The sequence below is a fragment of the Toxorhynchites rutilus genome, chromosome 3 (genome assembly GCF_029784135.1).
Source record: "Toxorhynchites rutilus septentrionalis strain SRP chromosome 3, ASM2978413v1, whole genome shotgun sequence".
NCBI lineage: Eukaryota > Metazoa > Arthropoda > Insecta > Diptera > Culicidae > Toxorhynchites > Toxorhynchites rutilus.
Window position 1 is genome coordinate 62,579,219 of NC_073746.1, and position 19,524 is coordinate 62,598,742.

Here is a 19,524-nt window from a genome sequence, read left to right on the forward strand (position 1 = left end):
GAGGAGCCATCCGACGTTGACCACGTCGGTTGAAAGTCCTGAAGCAATTGTAGCAACGAATATTGCATTAAGATTCAATTGATTGAAATAATAAATCGAAAATAGGCTTTTCATAAAGAGAATTCTCATCTAGTTCTCCATCCACATTAATTATGAACTGGCTTGAATGTTCCTTCATACCAAATAATCTCAAATTCAGACAGTTCGTACATTATTTTAAAATCAAGCCCATGAGAAAATACATTCCTGAACGAACTGCGACGTACAATGAACCACTGTATTCAAGCTTGACCAAGGTTTCCTAGCTTTATTTTTGGTAGTTGATTACGATATTCAAGATGCATTGATCGGTGTATGCTTACTGGCTACTGTTAAGGTGGAAGGAAGCCACAATGGCGCTCATTTCTTTCATCTCTCTCCCTCACCCCTCGCCCGAAAATCAATAATTTTGCGAAGCAGTGTGGAGAAAATGATCGTTTTCGCACCTTTCCCATCAAGTAATATCAACCAAACTCTAATCGATTACTCACAAGATATTAAATTTTCATCTGCCGTCGCACTGTATAGTGAAAACCGTCGGAAAATTCGAGCTAGTGCTCTGGAAGGAAAATTTTCATTTTTCAATTTTCCCAATGGGTTTGTTTGTATTGGTGAAAGCATCGTTATTTTTTCGACACTGATGCCAGACAAAATCATCGAAACAGCTATAAAAACCACTCAATAAAATGTTTTTCCTGAGTCATAGCGTTTCATGTCATCAAAATCAATGAAATAAAATTGTGTTCATATTTATACAATTCTTATTTTTACGTTTAATGGGTCTATAATGTAAGTTTCAGCAACTTTAACACTGGTTGAGAAAATTGTATTGCAAAGCTCGGAACACTGCCACGGCTGCCTATGGTTTCAAAAATAGTAAACGGAAAAGTATTACATTCAATCAAGTTGCCTCGAAAGAGGGGTTAAGGGTTAATACCAAAAGAACCCCAATTTGCATATGTTATAAATTTGCTCATGTTACGCTCGCGTATAATCAGAATTTTACTTCATATGCAAATACACCTTCTATATATATATTTATACTAGCTGACCCGGCAAACTTCGTCCCGCCCAAAATTTGTTTTTTGTTATTAATACCTTCAAACATTCACGTTTTCTTACTAAGAGCATGTTCATGAGTCCAATAGAAGAACTGTTCATTGATTGATCTTCTAATCGACCCCGTTGAATTTACCTTTTACTATAAAATTCCTTGTACTTCTATCAAAACTCATCATTATAATATCAGATTATTTTCAGACACAATTCTCGTTCAAGATTTTTTAACCACTTGTAAATAAAATGTTTCTCCGTTACATGGAATAAATGTTTGAAACAGAAAATATGATAGAATAAAGACAGACCCCTCTCCTCTTCTCTCCTTAGAGAGGGGGGAGGAGTGTCTATTCACCACAGAAACGTTTCGTGCCCCCTAAAATCTTCACATGCCAAATTTGGTTTCGTTTGCGTTGTTGTTTTTGAGTTATGCAGAAATTTGTTTTTCGTTTGTATGACAGCCCACCCTAAGAGAGGGGGAGGAGTGTCGAACCACCATAGAAACATGTATTGCATCCTAAAACCTCCATATGCCAAATTTGGTTTCAGTTGCTTCATTAGTTCTCGAGTTATGTAGAAATTTGTGTTCCATTTTTATGGGAGCCCCCCCTAAAAGAGGGGAGGAAGAGTATCTAACCACCATAGAATCTTTATTGCACCCTAAAACCTTCATATGCCAAAGTTCGTTTCATTTGATTCATTAGTTTTCGAATAATACAAAAATTTGTGTTCCATTTGTATGGCAGCCCCCCCTAGGAGAGGGCGGTGGAGTGTCTAACCACCGTAGAAACATTTATTGCATCCTAAAACCTCCATATACCTTATTTGGTTTCATTTGCTTGATTAATTGATTAATTCTCGAGTAATCAAATAGCTCCTTTCTCACAAACACTATTACCACATTTTTACACGTGGTTTAACTATGTTAACCTGTAACCTTCCATCTGTAATTTTTTACACTTTGAAGTTCAACGCCTCCTAAAAAACAAAGCCTTTATAAAGATTCAACGAGAATTTCTTGTCTTATCTGTGAGAATATGCTGTGATTTTTTTTATCTAATTTGACCAAGTAGACGTAAAAAATAACTGCTTGGATGAAAGAAGGATCCCCTAATACCATTTTCAAATATAGATTCCCAGCTTTCCTATATATACCCTGCCAGTGCAACTTACCAACATATTGCATATATATTTTGCAACCCACCGTGTGCGCTCAAAACACGAAATGTCAAACCGTCAAACGAACGACAGCAGCAAAGAGAAAGAAAGCCACTTTTGCGTTCGTTCCTCAAATTAAAATTATAGTTCTTGTACGAAGTTTTTTGCTTTTTATCTTTGAATTGCAAGGAATATGTTTACTAAAGTGTGATTGGATTAGTGCTCCGACAGATCGTCACTCGCCCAACACGTAGGACTGGTTTCCTATCAGGAGAACTCGTCACCAATCGAACGCAGTAAAATCTGACACAATGACAAGCATGGAACACGAAGCGATCAAACTCCCTGGCCCGAGTCCACAGGATCTGGAGCTGGAGGAGGGCGAGGTGAGTGCACTCTCCCCAATATCAACCCGAACTCGGTGCTTGATGCGGTAGATTTGGAGCGAAAAATACAAGTGGAAACAATAAGTTTACGGTGAATTATGCACGCAAATGCTTTCATTGAATATTTTGAAGAATTTCTTGAAGTTAGATTTTTCCGAAGTTTGTTTGCCTGTCTGGAAAAAAATGTTCTCAGTATGTGTAGTATAATTAAGGATATGAAGTAGTTATCATGATACCAGTGAAAGGAATAAATTAAGAAACAAAACCAACATTTAGTTCGAAAAGTTTTCTTCCAACCCACCGTACGTCCTGTGACGATGTCAATGACCGGTTTGCGGGAAACTGCGTTTTTTCTTTGCTCCCTTTACAGGTAACAGACGACAGTGAGGAGGGATACACCCCACTGCAGCGGCCAGAATTGCCCAAAACGGAATTCGCCGGCGGAGCAAGTGTCAGTCAGCCGCGGACGGCAATGGAAATACTGTCGGACCAGGACGATCTGAACGATGAGTCGGAGGCCAGCTCCGATGACAGTGATGATGACACAGCCTTCGGGAAGCGAAAAACTAAGAAGCTAAGGATAAGGCCTCCACTGGAGAAGATCCAACAGCCACAGACAAGCCAATCGTTGCCGAGTAAGTACAATATATGGACGGAGAGCATACAGGAGGACACACTGATGGAGACTATGCGGGGCTGTGATGTCACACTGAACGGCATGCGGAACAGAGACGTTGAATCGTATGATTATAACTTGAAGTACAGACTGAACGGGGGTAATGCCTTTCACAGGGCAATGAAAAGGCGGCAATCATATTCAGACGATTCCGATGGATATGGTGGAGGAAAAAGGTTCCGATCAACTTCGCTGGGAAATGCCTGCATTAGGGAGCGGAAGAGCGTTAAGCTACGACTCGGGAAGCAAAACAGTAGCGACAGTAATAGTAACGATAGCTTCCAGAATGCACCAAGGTAAGAATTGTTGTATCAAGATTTTGTTCGGTCATTCTGCACCACAAGTGATAAGTTGCACGCCTCCAGTAGTCTAGAAATGATCAGAAAATTTACGTGTTAGGTTTGCTTACAGACACATTCAAGATCTAAATGTGAGGGATGATTGCGATTACGGAACATTCGCCGTAGAACTGGCTAATAAACTCTGTGAGGAGAAGGACGAGCTGATGTGTGAGGAATAGCTTTAAGCTTGTAGCTGACGCAATGCTAATCAGTTTTTTTTTATTTTGCAGTGAGGGTAGTCAATGTACTTGGAAAGGAAATTCCAGCGAAATTATTTAAAGAGACGCAGAAAATTGAAGCTGATGGAGGGATGCTTATAATGGTTTGACTCAGTACCTTCCAACTGCAAGCAATTGATGGTAATCCACACATTTATTTACTTTTCAGAATGGCGCTCGACGTCGAACACCCGGCGGAGTGTTTCTGTTTCTTCTCAAACACAACGAAGAAATTGACAAAGACGACAAGAAGGCGATCTTCCTGGAAGAGAAAAAAGCTGCCATCAAGGAACGCAAAACCTCCCAGGCGGTTAATCGCGAGAAGAAGGTCGAGGAATTGAAGAAAACTCTGAATCGACAAGCAGCCGATAATGAACTGCCAACGCGGAGCGATTTGATGCTGTCTCATCTAAAACCCGAAACACACAGCACCTGTAAGATATTTTCACATCGCTTTTTAATACAAACCCTACAACTATACGTTTTATTTAGTATCCAATCCGCCCCCTTCGCCGGTGGGTGACGAGATTCGAGAGGGAAGTCCAGATTTTCATCCGGAAAATGTACATGTTAATATGACCAGCCCGGAGAAAGGTAAACTCTTGGTGTATATAAAAACGCGAATGGTATTTTTAACCACTCCCCCCACTTGTTAGATGCTCACACAGAGTGCAAGGTGCACGAGGCAGTACCGGAGAGTTCGAGGCAGCCAGCAGCCCAGCCACCGCTGTTGCATTACGAGGATGACTTCCTCGATATGACGTGCGACGATATGGATATGTTTTAGCGTCCCAACAAGACCCAACGTTGGGTCGCTCCCACTGTTATGATAGCGCTCGAGTAATAATCAATAACAAAACGTGAACACTTTTTTGTATAGACCGACGGGGATTTGTTATATAAAATACTTCGGGGATAGGAGCAACCCCTGGTTTCGGTGCGGAATTTTCCTGCATCCCGGGAACGATGATCGAGTGAGAGTAAGATAGAAAGAGAGAAACGAGCATGAATGAGACGCGTTACACTACACTAGGATAACGACGACTAGTGAAAGCGATACAATAAACAATAAACATTGTTTAGTTTGCAGGAAATATATTTAATTTTTCTAAAATCAAACGCGCAAGCGGCTGCTTTTGCATTGAATCGAACTTCATTTATTTCTCCGTTGTTCGGATGAAACACACATATTAACCCTGTATGCGACTTAAGCTAACCTTTTCCTGGTCCAGAACCATACTGCGGAATTTCTGATTGTGCGTTGAAGAGTGAAGAAATGGGTAGACCGGGAAGTGATAGCCAATTGGATGACCGTACAACTTAACCAGTCAATCACGCCCAGGGTTGCCAATAATATTTTTCAAAAAACTGGTAGATTGCTCTTAAAAAAACTGAAAGAAAACTGGATCCTCAAAAATCTTATTTCAAGAAGTTCGACTTTGATTTATTTAAAATCTTTTTTACCCCTACTTTTTTTTAACCTTAACCTACTTTCGAAGCTTCGTGAAGTATTTATATGTAAAGTGGAATCCGATGTCATTATATCGAAAGGAGTCAATAATAAGCGGACGTCATGTAATTACGTATGAATAGGCGGTAGGTCAGTATAAGCGGAGCCATAATAAACGGATTCTACTGTAGTTCATAAAATATCGAAAGAAACCATTGATTAACCATTCGAGCAGATCAAAATAACGTTTCCCACCACTCGAACATTACTGTAACACAATATTTGAGAATCTCTTCTTCTTGAACCTCTAAAAAATAGGTTTTATTTGGATAACACTTTAAAAATCTCGTATTAATTGCTCGACAATGTGATTAAATGAGGTGCTTGGGGACACGGCTTCTGATTCTAGATCACTGCATCAAATCGAATCTCAATCCTCTATCCTTTTCCTCGGGTTTTGATATTTTTGTAGTGTTTCTTTTGACCATCTTCGCTCCATTAACCCTTTTTTAATAGATATCTTGTTATGAACATTGCACCATTCGTTGTTGAAATGGTAAATCAATTGGTCTTGACTATAGAATGTTTTGGAGAACCTAGAACATATAATATTTATATAAACTCCAAGACAAAGTAGCGCGTTGTTGCCTGCGTAGTCACCACACGCACTACGCGCTGACCGTATGGAATTCGGAAGTTTAAGCAGGAGAAAAATAACATTGAGAGTATGTAAGAAAATAAAGATCGATCCAAAGTAAATACACCCTGGATCGATCGAACGTTAATCAAAAATGTCAAAAAACAAAATAAATCAAGGAAAAGGAAAGGTGAAGGAGGGATAATATTTATGCATTGTGAATTTATTTTACATGAAATTGGTAAAACTGAAGCACACACATAAAAAACTGGAAAATATTCTAAAATACTGGAAGATTTTAGAGTTTAACTGTTTGACTGGATCGAACAAAAAAAACTGGAAGAATCCAGTTTAAACTGGAACATTGGCAACGCTGAATACGCCGATTAGTATTGAAATTATTCAACAAATACTGAGTATAGATAAAAAAAGACCTCAGCACATTTATAAGTCCTATAACAGGAGAAACAATGCATCTTCGAAACATTGATTTCGTTCAAGAATCTGTCCCTATTGTATTGCCTAAAGCGAATTCTTGTAACATTTGCTTTGCAATTGTGGAGCTCTGAAATGACGCAGATTTCAACATCTTGATAAGGCTACTCTAGAGCCCAAGGAGGTTTCGTTTTTTTTGCCGATCAGAATTAGTAATTCCATCATACAAGTTGTTCCTGATTGGCGCCGATCTAGCTGTAGCTTTCAGTCTACTCATTCCTCAATAAGCAATAAGTGAGCTTGAAGTGCAGTAGAAAAAATGGAGCATTTCATGCCAACTCGTCTTAGGAGTTGGTTGCACCATCTCAGATAGCAGTGAAACGCTGTGGGTGTAAAGACAAGAATAATTTTATTAATTTGCATAATTGAAATCTTCAAAAAAGAATTAAACTACTTTTTGAGAAGGCTAAAAAAATTAACTGAAATGTAGGAAATTATTCATGTTTCCATTAAAAAAAATCAAACAAATTTTTAAAAAAAAATTCATTGACAAAAAAATATTTTGAAAATTGAAATTCATTTTTCTCGAAAACGTGTTTTTTTAAATTCTGGAAAAAAATTGATATGAATAGCGCATACAATTTCCAACAAGTCACCCATACATCGGAAGATGGGCACTTTCACAGGGAAAAAGTTTTTCAAACAACAATTTTTCATATTTTTTCTTTGAAAAATTTCTATTAGGATACACTCACCCGGTGTTACTGGCGCAATTTGTTATTACTAATAATTTAATGGTAATTTTATAACGATTCCTATTACTATTAATATTATTATTACTATTCTTATTCCTATTATTATTACAATGACTATTACTATCACTATGACTATTACAATTACTATTACTGTTGATTTTGTAGGGAACTGGTTGCTAAGATTATAAGATATTAAATCGTAGAATGTAACAAATACGCTCCGGCCTCACGATAGTCCTGTTAATAGCTAGAGGGAAATAATTGGGTTATTAAATTTTGGTTTGATTTTCATTGTTAAGGTTGTAAAACTCGCGGAAGTAAGAGTGATTTTACTAACTCGTATGCCAAATGCACAAACTCTATATCTCTTCAACAATTTTATGATCGACCTGTAGGATATCACGAATCCGCTGCGACCGTACGATAGTTCCAATAGTTGACTGATAGTTGTGTAAAATGAGTGTTTTATCGTATACTAGCTAACCCAGCAAACTTCGTCCCGCCCAAAATTTGTTTTTTGTATTCCATACCTTCAAACATTCACGTTTTCTTACTATACGCAAGTTCATGGGTCCAATCCAATGAGGTACATATAGAGGTGGAGCAGTAGGCGAAGTATATCTGTATTGGCAAGCAAAATATCGTATCGTAATTATTTGCATTCAATATGGAATGTATATGGAAGAAACAAAACAATGTTGAAATTACTCACGGTTGCATGATAATTGGAGCCAAAATTCTAATCAAATCATTCAACTGTTTGTTTTTTAACAGATGACAATTATATCGTGGCTTATTTCGATTACTTATGTGGTAAAAAGGTCTAGAGTAAACTGACCAGACGTCCCGCGTTACGCGGGACAGTCCCGCATTTCAACAAAATGTCCTGCGTAAGATTCCGTCCCGCGAAACGTCCCGCATTTGGCAAAAGAAAGGAAAATGTCCCGCGATATCAATATATTTCAATATCACAATTTGATCATGTTGATTTTCTTAAATGGATGACCCACAAAAAAAAACTTTTATTTGCCAGACTGTTCAAGAGATCTTCCAATGCATCCAAAGATTAATACGTTGAGCTGGTTTCATCGCACCGACAGTGGACTTTTTGTTTAGAGAGTCTCAAATGGAAACGACAGCAACAAAATTAGAAAATGATTTTTATAAAAGTCCCCTATTGATTCGCAGGGACCAACGTGAGTCAGACGAAAAGTTCATCTTTGGTCCCCTAGCTCGGTCAGGGCTTAACGTGTTAAATAAGCCGAAATAACTAGTGTATACGGGACAGGAAGAGACAGGGTTGTTTGATGAAGTATCGTAAATGAAACGCTTGGCGGCCTCACGGAAGTTGGCCGGAACCTCAACTACGGCCGATGAGAAGATCAGAAGATATCAGCATGTTCTTTTACCTATTCGTGGCTTTGGTGGTCGGCTGTCTCTCCATTTTGGCCATTCGCCCAAAAGTTTTCTAACGGTCGCAGCTGGGGGATGTTGGGAAGGTTGGCGTTTTATCTCCAGCCGATCCATCCTCCAGTGATCTTTTGGCATAATGGGCTGATCTCAGGTTCGACCACATCATCTTCGCAACTTCCGACAAGCACTTCGTACTGTATATCTCCCAGTTTACCATATGACTCGAAAGAAGATTGGCTTGGACATTCCCTTCTCGTTTGTCAGAGAATGACCTTCTTGGAGAACTCGATGTGGGTGATATATTCGTCGCCATCATTTATCTGGGGAACGTAAAGTATCCGGTCCCTTGCATTCGTTGAATTCTAGCATCAAACACGTGTCGTCTCCCATTATGAGCACGAAAAGAAGTTTTTCACCAGCACCTAAAACTACTCCTTCTGGGCGATTGACTGCTGCTCAAATATGGTCAGTCTCGTCTGACGCTTCCGCATAAAAATGTCCATTTTGGCCAGATTCTTCTCCACCGTTTGACCGGTTGCTTGGATCTCCCGGCTTAAGGAGCGGCAAAGAGATGATATTGTAAATACCAGATCGGCTATATCTGGCGGACACAAAGTGCCTCAGGATGTCCAACTCCTTCGCTGTGGGGTGGAGCTTGCAGTATGGAAAAATCATCAAGTTGCTTGACAGTGCTGCTGCTGCAAATCAACATCCTTGAATCATTTTTGTTGTAGACTTAATAAACGTGAGATTTGAAGAAAATTTGTTCCTATAAATTATCTTTTGTAGTTTATTTTCATCGCCATCCGAAATTAGTCCATTTTTTTAATGCATTTAGTGTTAACGCAATGTCCTTGAAAAAAGGTAATGAAGATGGTCGAGTTTCGAGCGACATAGCATGCGCTGCCATAACTATTTAGCAAATAGTGACGTCAGTCGTTGTGTTTACTTTTGATTGCCCACCGCATCCATGTAAAAATGCTATTTTCAGGAAGTAATTTATCAATTAAAAACGTACACTTTTGTAGAGCTCCCGCTGAATATGAGGCTAATGTGATAGCGTGAAGTGAATATTTGTGAAATGACACCGAAAAAGACGGATAAAAGTGATATTTCCATGTGCCATTTTCACTCCCCCACGTTCATAGAAACAAACGAAGTTTCATTTTTTTCCGTTATGAAGTTGATGTTTCGAAGGCTCTCAGTGTCGGTGTGTATGTTGTGAGATAATAGTCGCCAATTAATCAAAATTTCACCGAAATTGTTACTGCTTTCGAGAACTAAGCATACGACTGCTCTCTGGACCTTTTTACCACATGAATAATTGAAATAAGCTACGATAAAATTGTCATCTGTTAAAAACAACCAGTTGAATGATTTCATGAGAATTTTGGCTCCAATTATCATGCAACCGTAAGTACTTTCAACATTGTTTTGTTTCTTCCATATACATTCCATATTGAATGCGAATAATTACGACACGATACTTGGCTTGCCAATACACTTCGCCTACTGCTCCACCTCTATGTGTACCTCATTGGTGTTAACGTATGATGAAAAATGAATTGGAATTTCCAAGCATCCCATTCGATAATTGGAAGAAAATTGTAGAATTCGAATCGTGCTTGCTAGACCTAAATGCTCTGACCGAGTGAGAGATTTTCAGGCGTAAATAAAATCTAAATCACCGAAAAATCACAACTGAGTGATTACAGGTCAGGTTTAATTGCTAGGACACATGTTAAGAGTTTCACGTGAGAGACTCTGAGACTCTCTAAACTATGGTTTATGTTCACATAACGTATATACATAACGTTTTGTTTTTTGTGTCCGGCGTTAGACCTCTGACCATCTGAGCTTGAGCTTGAGCTTGAGCTTGGGTAGACTGTACAATTCGTAGTTGCTCTCCGTGATTGACCTGAACCAACCAAATTGCACAAAGGCGTTAGACCTCTGACCATCTGGTCACTTTAGTCTAGAGAGCAGTCGTTTGCTTACTTCTCGAATGCAGTAACGAAACATCAACTTCATAACGTTGAAATAATGAAACTCCGTTTGTTTCTATGAACGTGGGGGAGTGAAAATGGCACATGAAAATATCACTTATATCCGTCTTTTTCGACGTGATTTATCAAATATTCACTGCACGCTATCACATTCGCCTCATATTCAGTGGGAACTCTAAAAAAATGTACGTTTTTAATTAATAAATCACTTCCTGAAAATAGAATTTTCACATAGAAGCGGTGGGTAATCGAAGATAAACACAACGACTGACGTCACTATTTGAGAAATAGTTATGGCAGCGCATGCTATGTCGCTCGAAACTTTACCATCTTCATTACCTTTTTTCCAGGACATTCGGTCCAATCGTAGAACTGTTCATTGATTGATCTTCTAATCGACCCCGTTGAATTTACCTTTTACTATAAAATTCCTAGTACTTCTACCAAAACTCATCATTATAATATCAGATTATTTTCAGACACAATTCTCGTTCAAGATTTTTCAACCGCTTGCAAATCACATGTTTCTCCGTTACATGAATAAATGTTTTATACAGAAAATATGATAGAATAAAGACAGCCCAATAAACACATTCGGCGATACATTTTTATTGGTATAGATAGAAGAAGATATGGCAGTGCGTTTCATCACCTGAAAATCCATTTCCACTTTCGAAAAAAATCAGAATTTTCCTTCAGAGTTTTCTGAAAATTTCAGTTGTCATGTTTGGTTGCATTACTCGTACCCAAAAACCCTCACATCCCAAATTTGGCTCAATTTGTTTGATTAGTTCTCGAATTATGCAGAAAATGACTTGACTATGAATTATGAAGGACTTGACTAGTAGAACACAGTTATTCATGAGGAGTGCAAAGCCCAATTATATCACGATACCAGACATGAAATTTAGTAAATATCAACTGTAATTAAAAATCATTATTCATTATTCATTATCATTATTCATTATTCACAAACTTTAAAAACATTCAAATCGCAAACCAATCTCTCCGCAACTCCGCTACGATTCAATATTGGTTAGTTAAAATCTCCGCGTTCATTGATTTCCAATTGGTTCCTTCGCCTTCGACGAAGGTACGGTAAACCGATATTGCAGAATGATAGCGCACCGGCTAATTGACGATTTTATTTTAGTCTCATCAATGAAAGAGAAGGGGTGCGATGACTGCTAACTGCTACTTTCCCAATTATTTTTTAACTTTTAGTACAAGCTTTTGGTCCAAAAAAAATCGTTTCAATAGCTTAAAAATTGCTTTGAAAACAGGCTATTGAAATCATAACAATCTAAGTCATTGATGATGATTGCTTTTGTGGTGATTGGAATGTGTTCCCAAACACAGACGCAAAATCAAGGCACCTGGAGAAACCGTCATAGCGAACACATGCAGGCTGTGATTTCTTTTACTCGCTTGCAAATGCACTTGAGCAAAGGAAGATTTGCGCATTTGCTTCCCGTGGATTTGTTTGAAATCGTACCCCACATGTCCGCTTCACGCATAGCACGTTCCAGTTGAAGAAGCGACAGAAGAGTCCATCGCCTTGTCCATCGGTCTCAAATGATTCCGACAAATCACCATTGATTCGCACATTGCACACCGTTTATCGTTACCTTAATCAGTCTTGTCACCTGCTTACTATAGGCAATAGATCGCGAAAGAAGATCTAGGATAAAATATTGTAACCGCCATCCAGGACCTTGATTGCTTGGTAGTTCTCACAATCCAGCTTGTCGACCTTACGACCATAACTTGTTCTTATAACGATAATGGAAATGTGATATATTTACCAAAAATTAGATAACTTTTTACTTGGCAGTCACGACAATTTTTTGTATTCAAATCGGCGATTGATATAATATAGAAGAACTAAAGGAGTACATGTTTGCGGACTGGTAACTAGTAGATATAGGTTCATATATACGATCTGGGTTATACAATGTAGTTAATTTTACGTGGGAATACGTACGCCTAGAATAAAAACGAAAGTACATGAGATTCGCTCATAAATGAATGTTTAACGTTATTTTGGTTCAGCTTAGCGTTAAATTATTACAGTTCAAACACCGCGATGGATGTTCAAAAAAAGTTGAGCCCCGCATTGTTCTTGCTATACTCTCCATTCAGTACTCATCAAGAGCGTTCCGTAGTACATGAACCCTCCGAACGTCCCCCAGCTGCGTCCCATCGAGAATTTCTGGGCTAACCTGAGCAACCCGGGCAAATTTCATGTCGACAATGGAGGAGGAACTAATAAATAAAGCTAAAAAAGAACTGAAAAACATGCCAACAAGTATGCTTTCGACAGCAATGGCGAAAGTTCTGGCCATCTGCCGGAAGACCACCCAACAGGTCGTCGGATTTTTTTGTAACATAGTCAATTGAATTAGGTTTTATGAAAAGTTTGTCACGTTCAATTATCTTCTGTAGTTTTTTATCGCTATCCGAAAATTGACCTTTTTTTAATGCAAGCGTTGCAGAACCCATATGGTTAACCTATTCCTGTCTGATGCTAATGGTTCTTCGAAGAAAACCCATCAACATTTCCTCTAAAACGAACTGAAAATAATAACTTAAATTTTGAGAAACGCCTTCTATACCGAAATCGGCGAAAAATCATACCGCGTAAAAATAAACACCGTGTGTAACCCGACGTTAGCGTATATCACAAAATAAGCAAAGAATTTCACGTGCGTACAATTTTCTGGATGATGCTACTAATGCTACTAAGCTACTTAGTGTATAGTATAGTATAATCTGGAACTACGTCGCAGTAACCAGTTAACTATCGAGTCTTTTGAAGTTTGTCTTAAAGTGTCAGTTCAGAACTATAAAAGCGATTTGCTGTTTTTTATCACAAACCCGAACGACTTTTCGTTGTAAATTTTCTGCCATAAATGAATAAGATCATTGTGAATATATACGCGTATTTTGGTACAATTGAGCTACAAGGTAAATAAATTTTGGAAAGTTTCGTTACAAAAAACTATAGTCACAAATGTTCTGCTTGGATTACAATGATTGAATAATTTATACATATAAACACAAAGCTTTTAACTCACCATTGCAATATCACAAACTGCAACGCTTCCCTGCAGCACCCACTCTACCTAAAAATAATAAATATCCAAAGCAGCCAAGAAGCTTTGCTTTGGTGCTAAATAGTCACATTCCGGTCTACACTCGTCGGTCGGGGTTATAACTGATCCGATCGTTGCTCAGACCCTTCACATCGATTCCCAAATCTTCGTCAGGCGTACTAAGCCAGTCACTGTTGTTACTGTCCGACTTGTGCAAATTTGAATCCGCAGCCGTCGATCGGGATGTCGTGTTGTTTGACGTTGTGGCAGTGGTTCTGCTGCTCGCCGGTGTGGCCAGTGCTTTCTGGTTAGAGCTACTCGACGTCGTCGCTTCGCTCTTGATCGAGTTCAAATTGTCAAAGCTTGGACTTTTAGCCAGCATGAGATTGAGATTTTTGGAATTTTGGAATTGATTGAATATGTTCGGTACCTTGGGTGCACCTGCGTTTGGTGTTTCCACCTGTTTGTCGCTTTTAGGCTTCACTATGCTGATCCCTACCTCCAGGGCTCCGTAGCGGTTCTTCGCCGATTTCGGGATATTCGAATAAAGCGAATTGCCGGACTGATTAATTCCACTCTGATAGCATTGGCCTCTGCTCAAATTACTCGAACTGCCCGCAGTTTGAACCAAATACTCTCGTTCCGATCCGCCGAAACTCTCGCCGCTTCCACCACCATCCCTGGGCATGTGGTACATCGTTCTTCCTCGCAATCTTCTGCTGAGCGAGCTACCAACCACACCCAAATGCTCACTCACGTCTTGGTGTACATCGGATATGTCCAACATGTTTAGCAGAGCACTGTACCAAGAGCCGTTACTACCCCCATTGATGCTGGTGCCAGACCAAGCTTCACCGCCAAGTCCACCGCCGATTGGAAGTATCCGCTCGTATGGTTTATGGGAGAAGCTGTAGTGATGGGCCAAAGCCGCAACGAACATTTCGATGCAGATAAGAAAATTTTGCAATTTTGATGATAACAGTCGCATGTCTTCGTTGGGCTCCGATCCAAAAATATCTTTGATGAAGCCATAGTAGACCAGAAAATAAATGATAACACTTTGGCTGAAAGCAAGCAAGAAACGCAAATTAAATTAAATAGTCTCCGCTGACAGTTGGGCACAAACGTACAAAAACGAGAAGAAAATAACCGCCTTTATACACAAGAATTTCGCGAATGGCCCCATCGGCTTCAACTCGTGTTTGTTTGCCCTGTAGAACAGCACTAGGCAGTACATGGCGATGAACTGGGAACAGTTGTTGACAGCCACTATGTAGATAAACGCCACATCCGTTTCGAAGATACCCTCACCGTAGACACCATTCACTTCGCAGATGCTGCAAAAACAAACATTCCCTAGTTATTTGCTGTCGTCATTAGGAAGACTTAAAAGACATACTAAGCCACAAAGGTGGTTAGTGGGCGCACCACCGTGTACTGGAGGATACCGTGCTTGCAGTTATGCACAAACTCCCGACCAGTGGGCCACGGAGCCATGCAACAGAGCGGGAATATGTGCTTCACCGGTGGCTTGTACTCCAACGTTCGCTCGAGATCCATTTCCAGATTGAGATAGTTGAGCAGATACTTCATAAAGTTGTAGATTACGTATGCCTCGTAGCACTCCCGAATACTGTCCATATAGATGGAATGTTGCGGGAACAGCAAACAGAGCCACTATGGGGGGAGAGGGGGTTGGTGTTTAAGAACTAATTTGTTACAGGCCGCAGTGACTAAATAACAACAAATCAATAACTTACCGCATTCAACGCATAGATAGGAACCATCCAGAGAATTCTAAAAAAAAGAAATGATATGTTAATGCCATGAATCGGAGGTACAATAAACATTCACTAACTGGACGGAAAGGGAAGACCAGTTATCGACATACGCGTTTTAACTGGTTCGGCATGTTGAACGTCGAATAAAATCGAGGGGAACTTCAATTAATTGTTTAATTCGCGTTGATCATGAAATTGGATAAACAAAAGGTTTCCAATGGAAGTTTCGCATTGAGTGCAATAACAGGTATGAAACATAATTTGAGGAAATTATTTTTCTGTAGTTTAATCAATGTTTTTGTCCAAGGACTAGTTAACGTTCGCTCAGTTATGAAGCAGACCAGTTAAACCAGGACCAGCTAGCGAACGTTTACTGTATATGAGAAAGAGATTGAAGAATATGCTCTCGTGTGTTTCCCATCAAACATGAAATCGTACAACTATTGCACATGCTAGGTCGCATAAAAATTCTTATCAAATCACAATCGTATAAAATGCACAAATATGATTTTCTATGTAGTGTATCGAAAAGTTAAACTTTCAAACATCAAAATAAAACTGAAAATTTTCAGAAAGTGTTTACAAAAGTGATTTTTTTTAAATATTAGGTTTACATAGCAATTAAATGAAAAAAAAACAAGCTTATTGTTGATTTCTAAAAAAAATGATCGTACCTTAGATTTAACTTCACTCATCAAATTCCGCACAGTCTTTGTACACTTTCTGGACGCTGTAGACCATTTCTTCTCGAACTCTGACATATTTTTAGACACTGTACTTTCCTTCTTGAACTTGGCCTTCACAATTGCCCAGTAACGTTCAATTGGCCCCAGCTGGGAACTTTAGGTGGATTGAGGTCTTTTTCGACGAACATGGTGCTGTTTTCCGAGAACCATTGTAGAGTGGATTTGACATAATGTGCCGATGCCAAATCCGGCCAGAGTAGAGCAGGAACCTCGCGCTTTCTATAAAGTGGAAACAATCTCTTCTTCAAGCATTCTTCCACATAAATTTAAGCATTTATAGCCTCTTTTGTGAAAAAAGAATTGCAAATGGCTTGCCAAACGAGCAGTTTTTGACCTAATTTTTCCATCGTAACAGTCGTATCCGCTAATGGTACAGTCTCTTCAATCGATTTGGTATGAAATTGAGGTCCCGGCTGCGTTCTGGAATCTTCTTTGACATATGTTTCGTCATCCATGAAAATACACTGGTTGCGATTGTTCAAAATACGCTCATATAGCATTAGAGCTCCTGTTTTAACGCGATCTTGCTGCTCCGGTGTTTGTTTGGCCACTTTTTGCTTTTTATAGGTCTTTAGACCATGTCTCTGTTTAATCCGTTAAATCATCCCAACACTGGTTTTGAGCTTCTTGGCCAAATCACGAATAGATGCAGACCTGTTCTTCTGAATATAATTTACATCTTTTCGGTCCAATTCGGAATTACTTGGTCCGAGTTTTCGTCCACTTCTGCTGAGATCCTCGAAACACTTTAACTTTTGCTATTTGGTGGTATGTAACACCCTTTTCTGTGCACCAATTTTGCAGAATTTTCTTTTCAGTTTCCAAATCAATCCACGACATTTCGAAAACAACTTTATGACCACGACTTGTATTTCGTTTTTTAACATGTAAACAAAGCGTGCTCTGATTACACGACAAAAAAAAGTTCACACGCTTGTGTGTAATAACGTGTTAAATGTTTAAGACTACTTTTCGATACATTCCTTATATCATTGATGGTGTCGTGTATCAGTATAACGAGCATTGTAATATATATGCAGTATTGTATATGTACATTAGGGTGCCAATGAATGTATGGGTTAAAATGTACCTTCAAATTTCAAAAAGTTACCTCACACAAAATGTTCACTTCCTTCACGAATTCTTTTGTCAAAAATCGAGTTTTCAAACGGAAAAACGTCCGAGTACGAAAAAAATTCGACGTAATAGTACAAATTATGAATCCTGATGTGATTTAAAACGAAAAACCTAATTATCAAACTCCTAAATGCAGCCACTCTCAAGACATTTAAAATAATAATATATTGTCTTTTTTATAGTAAATAGGCCCTTGTTATACCGTCATGTTCATGAATTTTTTTTAATAATTAACTTGTTTACGTTATGCCTAGATTGTAACTGAGGATAGGTAACCTTAAGGTACCTCTGTATATGTATATAGAGTTACTCAAATTAAAAAAAAAAGAAAAGTGGCAATTTTGTTCTTTATCGCGAAGCATTAGATCCGTATTTTTTTTATTTTTTCGTTAGGATACCCATTTCCATTTCAGGGTGGTCCGAAAAATCTTTTTTTTTGTCATTTTTTTCCAAAATTGATTTTTTTTGATTTTACAACTTCTAAACTACTGAACGATTTAGATGATCGACATATCAAATTTAAGAGAAATAGTTGGTCATAAGTGCTTCAATAGGGAACGATTCTCGGGATGAAGCAGCTGGAGACCAGTAGATTAACTTAAAATCTAAACTTAAATCAGATCAACCAAAAATCAGAAACATTAAAGCCACTACTGAATACGAAGGAAATTACTAATAAAAAATAACCGTCAGCTGCATTCTTCTGGTTCAATGAACCGTAACAACTTAACTAGGAATCATCGTCCTGTTTCCGCAATGCGTTTGTCTAGCTTTGCAAAGATGGTTCAGCAGTTGCATCAACTTATGAACAAAGAACATTGAACTTGAACAGATTGTGATAGATGAAAATATTCCAATTAGTGGTGATAAGACAGTATCATAAATCATTAATTGTATCATCATACAGTAGCGCCTTCGTAGTCAACAGAGTACAACCCCCCAAAAAAAAATTATGTTGAGCTATCCCAATACAGAATAACTACTAAATATTGAACTATTACTGTACCACTTGATTGAATGCAAGCCAATAAGAAAAAAAACTGTCACGCACGAAGTGCCTGCGTAATGTCAAACCGCATGATTCACGAAAGATTGAGCGAAAATAAATGCGAACATCCCGAATCCTTATCAACAAGGTGTCGAACCAAGAGTAAACTGAGACTAACTGCGTACTGACACTGCCTTTCACCAAAACATCACCAATTCTAGATTCACGGAATCCTTTTCCATTAAGCATACACAAGAACGCAATGACCAGTCAATTCAGGGTTTCACTTTCCATCATTTTTGTGTTATTGTATCTCACTATTTTGTACACGAACTCCAAGCAATCGCTGAGTGCCCGAGCACTTCGCACGTACCTGATGATGTGTTTCTGCAGGATCGGTTGAGTGAAGTGCACAATATGTTGTGTAATTTGCCAGATCGAGATCGGGATGGCACACATGACGAACAGACCACCGATGAGGATGAGCTGATCCTTGCGGGTGAAACCATCCTTCACCGAGTTCACGATAAGCAGGGGAACGACGATAATAACGAAAAGCACGTACAGCAGTATCAGCAGAGGCCGGAACCAAGCACGCCATTGAGAGCAGAAGCCCTGTACTCCCGGAGTGCACATTTCCGTGGAAGGAAATCTTTCCTCTGGCTGCTTCCAAATTATCCACAGAAGGTAAGGGTATAGCTTAACCAGCCACCATTATATTCACTGTATATGCACTTCGTTTCTGTGAATTGTTTTTTATTTAGTTCTTGGCTGTTTACTTTCACTCTGGCAATGATTGCTTTGTTTTGATTAAATGATCTTCGAAACCTTCCGAGCGAAGCGTATAATTGATATCATCAGAAATACACAATCTGTCCTTTCTATTGTTTACAAGCAGTACTTGCTGTTCAGCATAACTGGGGCTTCTCTAATGAAAACTGTTTTTATGCGCGTACGACGTAATACTAACTGCACTACTGTCTGCTTGTTTCTGGTGCATCCATTCTTGATGTTTTGATTTCTTCAATTCGTGATTGTTTATCGTCAATATTCACAACTGAAAGGTAGGAGCGTGTAGTACATTGATCTTGTTGACGTAGAACTACGTCTTTCATTAAGGGTGCCAAATCAGAAAACAGGTCATGTTTTTATGAAATAAAGTTAACGTTAATAGCTATTTTTGTAGCGAACGGATTTTGGAGATTTA

General features: G+C 38.8%; 2 protein-coding genes across 3 annotated transcripts; one reads left to right on the forward strand and one right to left on the reverse strand.

Moving 5' to 3' along the window:
- Positions 1–2,315: 2,315 nt before the first annotated feature.
- LOC129776559 (phosphorylated adapter RNA export protein) lies at positions 2,316–5,000 on the forward strand. Of its 2 annotated transcripts, none has more exons than XM_055782270.1 (7): positions 2,316–2,639; positions 3,010–3,611; positions 3,715–3,824; positions 3,887–3,978; positions 4,044–4,308; positions 4,367–4,468; positions 4,531–5,000. In XM_055782270.1, exons 1-7 carry the CDS (start codon positions 2,565–2,567, stop codon positions 4,659–4,661), a joined length of 1,377 nt encoding a protein of 458 aa, XP_055638245.1. In that variant the 5' UTR covers positions 2,316–2,564; the 3' UTR covers positions 4,662–5,000. The 2 variants fall into 2 exon arrangements, with proteins under 2 accessions (XP_055638245.1, XP_055638246.1); XM_055782271.1 differs by having other exon boundaries at positions 3,727–3,824; positions 4,531–4,995.
- Positions 5,001–12,390: 7,390 nt separating this feature from the next.
- On the reverse strand, positions 12,391–19,342 carry LOC129778906 (transmembrane protein 184C). Its single transcript, XM_055786085.1, has 5 exons — positions 18,691–19,342; positions 15,426–15,462; positions 15,065–15,342; positions 14,796–15,002; positions 12,391–14,729 (listed from the first exon to the last, which is right to left on the reverse strand). The coding sequence occupies exons 1-5, from the start codon at positions 18,951–18,953 to the stop codon at positions 13,763–13,765; spliced, it is 1,752 nt and encodes a 583-aa protein (XP_055642060.1). The 5' UTR covers positions 18,954–19,342; the 3' UTR covers positions 12,391–13,762.
- Between the last annotated feature and the right edge of the window lie 182 nt (positions 19,343–19,524).